At 31.8% G+C, this 2,531-nt stretch overlaps 1 protein-coding gene across 1 annotated transcript; it reads right to left on the reverse strand.

Moving 5' to 3' along the window:
- Positions 1 to 214: 214 nt before the first annotated feature.
- LOC145042254 (E2F-associated phosphoprotein) lies at positions 215 to 2,180 on the reverse strand. The gene is made up of 4 exons (XM_078990651.1): positions 1,966 to 2,180; positions 1,096 to 1,177; positions 833 to 1,001; positions 215 to 666 (listed from the first exon to the last, which is right to left on the reverse strand). The coding sequence occupies exons 2-4, from the start codon at positions 1,175 to 1,177 to the stop codon at positions 414 to 416; spliced, it is 504 nt and encodes a 167-aa protein (XP_078846777.1). The 5' UTR covers positions 1,966 to 2,180; the 3' UTR covers positions 215 to 413.
- Positions 2,181 to 2,531: the final 351 nt, after the last annotated feature.

Genomic DNA, 2,531 nt, shown 5'->3' on the forward strand with positions numbered 1-2,531 from the left:
TCGACAACTCCGGGTCCATCTATATAATAAAATATGTATCATGTAGAAGATTAGACGTGAATGTATAAAATCTTTTTTTTTTTTCCTTCAAGTCCAAAAAGGTTTTAAAAACATGATTATCTTAATATATCTTTTTTCACTTTAACTTTGTCTTGAACCAAATCTTTGCCTTTTTATCCAAAAGAATTTGGTTAAAGTATGGTGCTCATGAAAATCCTTTGCAACAAGAATTCCATTACAAGTGCATCGCATATGGAAACCATGGATTGATATTTGATACACAACCTCCACCACAACTTTTCTTATCTTCCTCCCTTATGCAACAAAGTAGTTTTTCAAGTAAACATTATACCATAATTCATGTGAGTTGCATAATTCCTCATTAATCTAAACTTAAAACATATGAATGATAATCAACATTCACTTGGAAGAACATTATAGAAATGGTAAACCTCATCATCATCAATAACCCCAACTTCAGTCTCACAAACTGAGCAACAAACTGGAGTAAATGATTCACCATCAACTGCTAAACTTTTTCTAACTCTTTTTCTTTTTAAACTTCCTTTATCTTTTGATGATGATGATGATGATACGTGTTGCCCTTTCTTGATCTTGCAATTCAACACAAACATTGCTCGATATTGTGTCACATATTTTTCATGCCTAATAAGTAACAAAACAACAAACCCCAAATTCAGTATTTCAAGATACAACAAAGCTTCTAAAATCGATTCAAGACTCAACACAAAATAGCAAGCTAGCTTTTTAGAGCAGAGACTAAATGACCGTTTTACCCTTACATGAAAAGGAAACAGGGGAATGAAAATACCTTTGAGACTCAAGGCATAGGGTTGTGAAACATGCAGGACAGGTGAGAACTGCATCAGAATATTGACCTTTTCTTTTCTTTTGAATCCAGAGTTGATCTTTATCATCAAGATTTGGATCATATAACTCAGGCTTCACAGAATAGTCTATTACATCATCATCTGATGAAACTGATTGCACAACAAAAAGGTCATGAATATATTATTACAAAACTTAGTGACAAATATAGGTGATAATAAATCCAAACATATTTACAAAACTTACCTACATCTTGATCTTGATTATTGTCTTTTTCTTTACAATCAATAGATTCGTTTATAAGTGCATCCTCCTTCTGTTGTGACATCTGCAAAAAGATCAAGTTTTAAAGATCATGTTATGACTATTTTAACAAAATTAATAAGTATAATAAGTTAATAACCAATAGTTCCAGTTCTACATAGGGTTTAGGATTTAGAATAAAGAGTAATATGGAAATGGAATATTATGTATCTTTAATTTATAATTTCGTTAATTCAGTCTCTTCATCCATAATATATGGAAACTCGAGTTCTCACACATGTAACAAGATCCTTGCTTTCTAGCTCAAATGTACTAGGACTGATTCATAAAAATCATAAGATGTCTAATCTAAAAGCATGGGTAATCACTCATATACCATTGCTGATCTTCAAGATTCTCCCTTTCATATGCAAATTTATTGATCCAGCCTATGTATGGAAACTAACAGTTAACATCAAGTACATCAATGGAGTTGTTATCAAACACACGCTCTATTGATCTCTAACATGATAAGAAACGAGTAAAGGCAAAACCACCCAACCTCTAGCATTCTTCCTATTAAGAAATCTAATTCAAGAGTTCATCAATCTAGCCAACATACCAAATCGGAAAACACGTTCCAGTTTGAAAATCATGAGGGTTTTACAACAAGATGACCACTTTTACTCGAAACAAATCTTAATTGGTGAAACAAAATGTTATGCTGCTTCAAAAGAAAAAACCCTAGAATACTCTAATTTTAGAATTATACCGTTTTAAACGATTAATTGCATTTCGAAGAAAAAGAATATGAATTCGAGACAAGATATAAAGTAATTTGAGATTTTATATTAAGTTTCCATCGGAACTTACGAAATAGAAGTGATACTAGAAATTTCAGAAGACCAAGTGCGCGAGGTTGAGGAAGCAGCTGTGGCAGTTTAATATCCGGTGGGTGGTGGCGGACGAGATTGGCGCGGCGAGACTGTATACGACTTTCAAGTTTTCAACTTTAGCAAATAGCACGAATCACTACCGACAACCCCTAACTCTCCTTTTTTACATTATTTCATCATGCAAAAAAAATGTTTTTATTTTTAGGTTTTAGCGAATAATTATCGAAATATCAAATACCTCGATTTTCGTGAAATTTGCATTATCTTCATATGTATTTGTCGGTTTCAGTTAGACCAAATTACAATTTAAGTATAATGTGTTCTAAGTTGCTTAATTTTATGGCAAGATAATAACATTTAACATATAATCATACCTACCTTCAATTACATTTGGCTATCACCTATTAATGGGTTGATTTTCATTGAAATGACCAAACTTTGGAACCCAACAATCATAGTTTTTAACTTATATCAACTTCCCAAAATACATTTTGTGAATTAGTCATTAGTGAAAACGTTTTTTCTTGGAAAATGTATCATAAA

This window comes from Lactuca saligna, chromosome 4, assembly GCF_052625555.1.
Source record: "Lactuca saligna cultivar CGN05327 chromosome 4, ASM5262555v1, whole genome shotgun sequence".
Lineage (NCBI taxonomy): Eukaryota > Viridiplantae > Streptophyta > Magnoliopsida > Asterales > Asteraceae > Lactuca > Lactuca saligna.

Bases quoted from the DNA above. Each gene is read 5' to 3' on its own strand.
- LOC145042254 (XM_078990651.1), bottom strand. From the start codon at position 1,177: ATGTCACAACAGAAGGAGGATGCACTTATAAACGAATCTATTGATTGT. The intron at 1,002-1,095 runs GTAAGTTTTGTA...TTGTGCAATCAG, and splicing joins TAATCAAGATCAAGATGTAG to TTTCATCAGATGATGATGTA. The intron at 667-832 runs GTATTTTCATTC...GTTACTTATTAG, and splicing joins CTATGCCTTGAGTCTCAAAG to GCATGAAAAATATGTGACAC.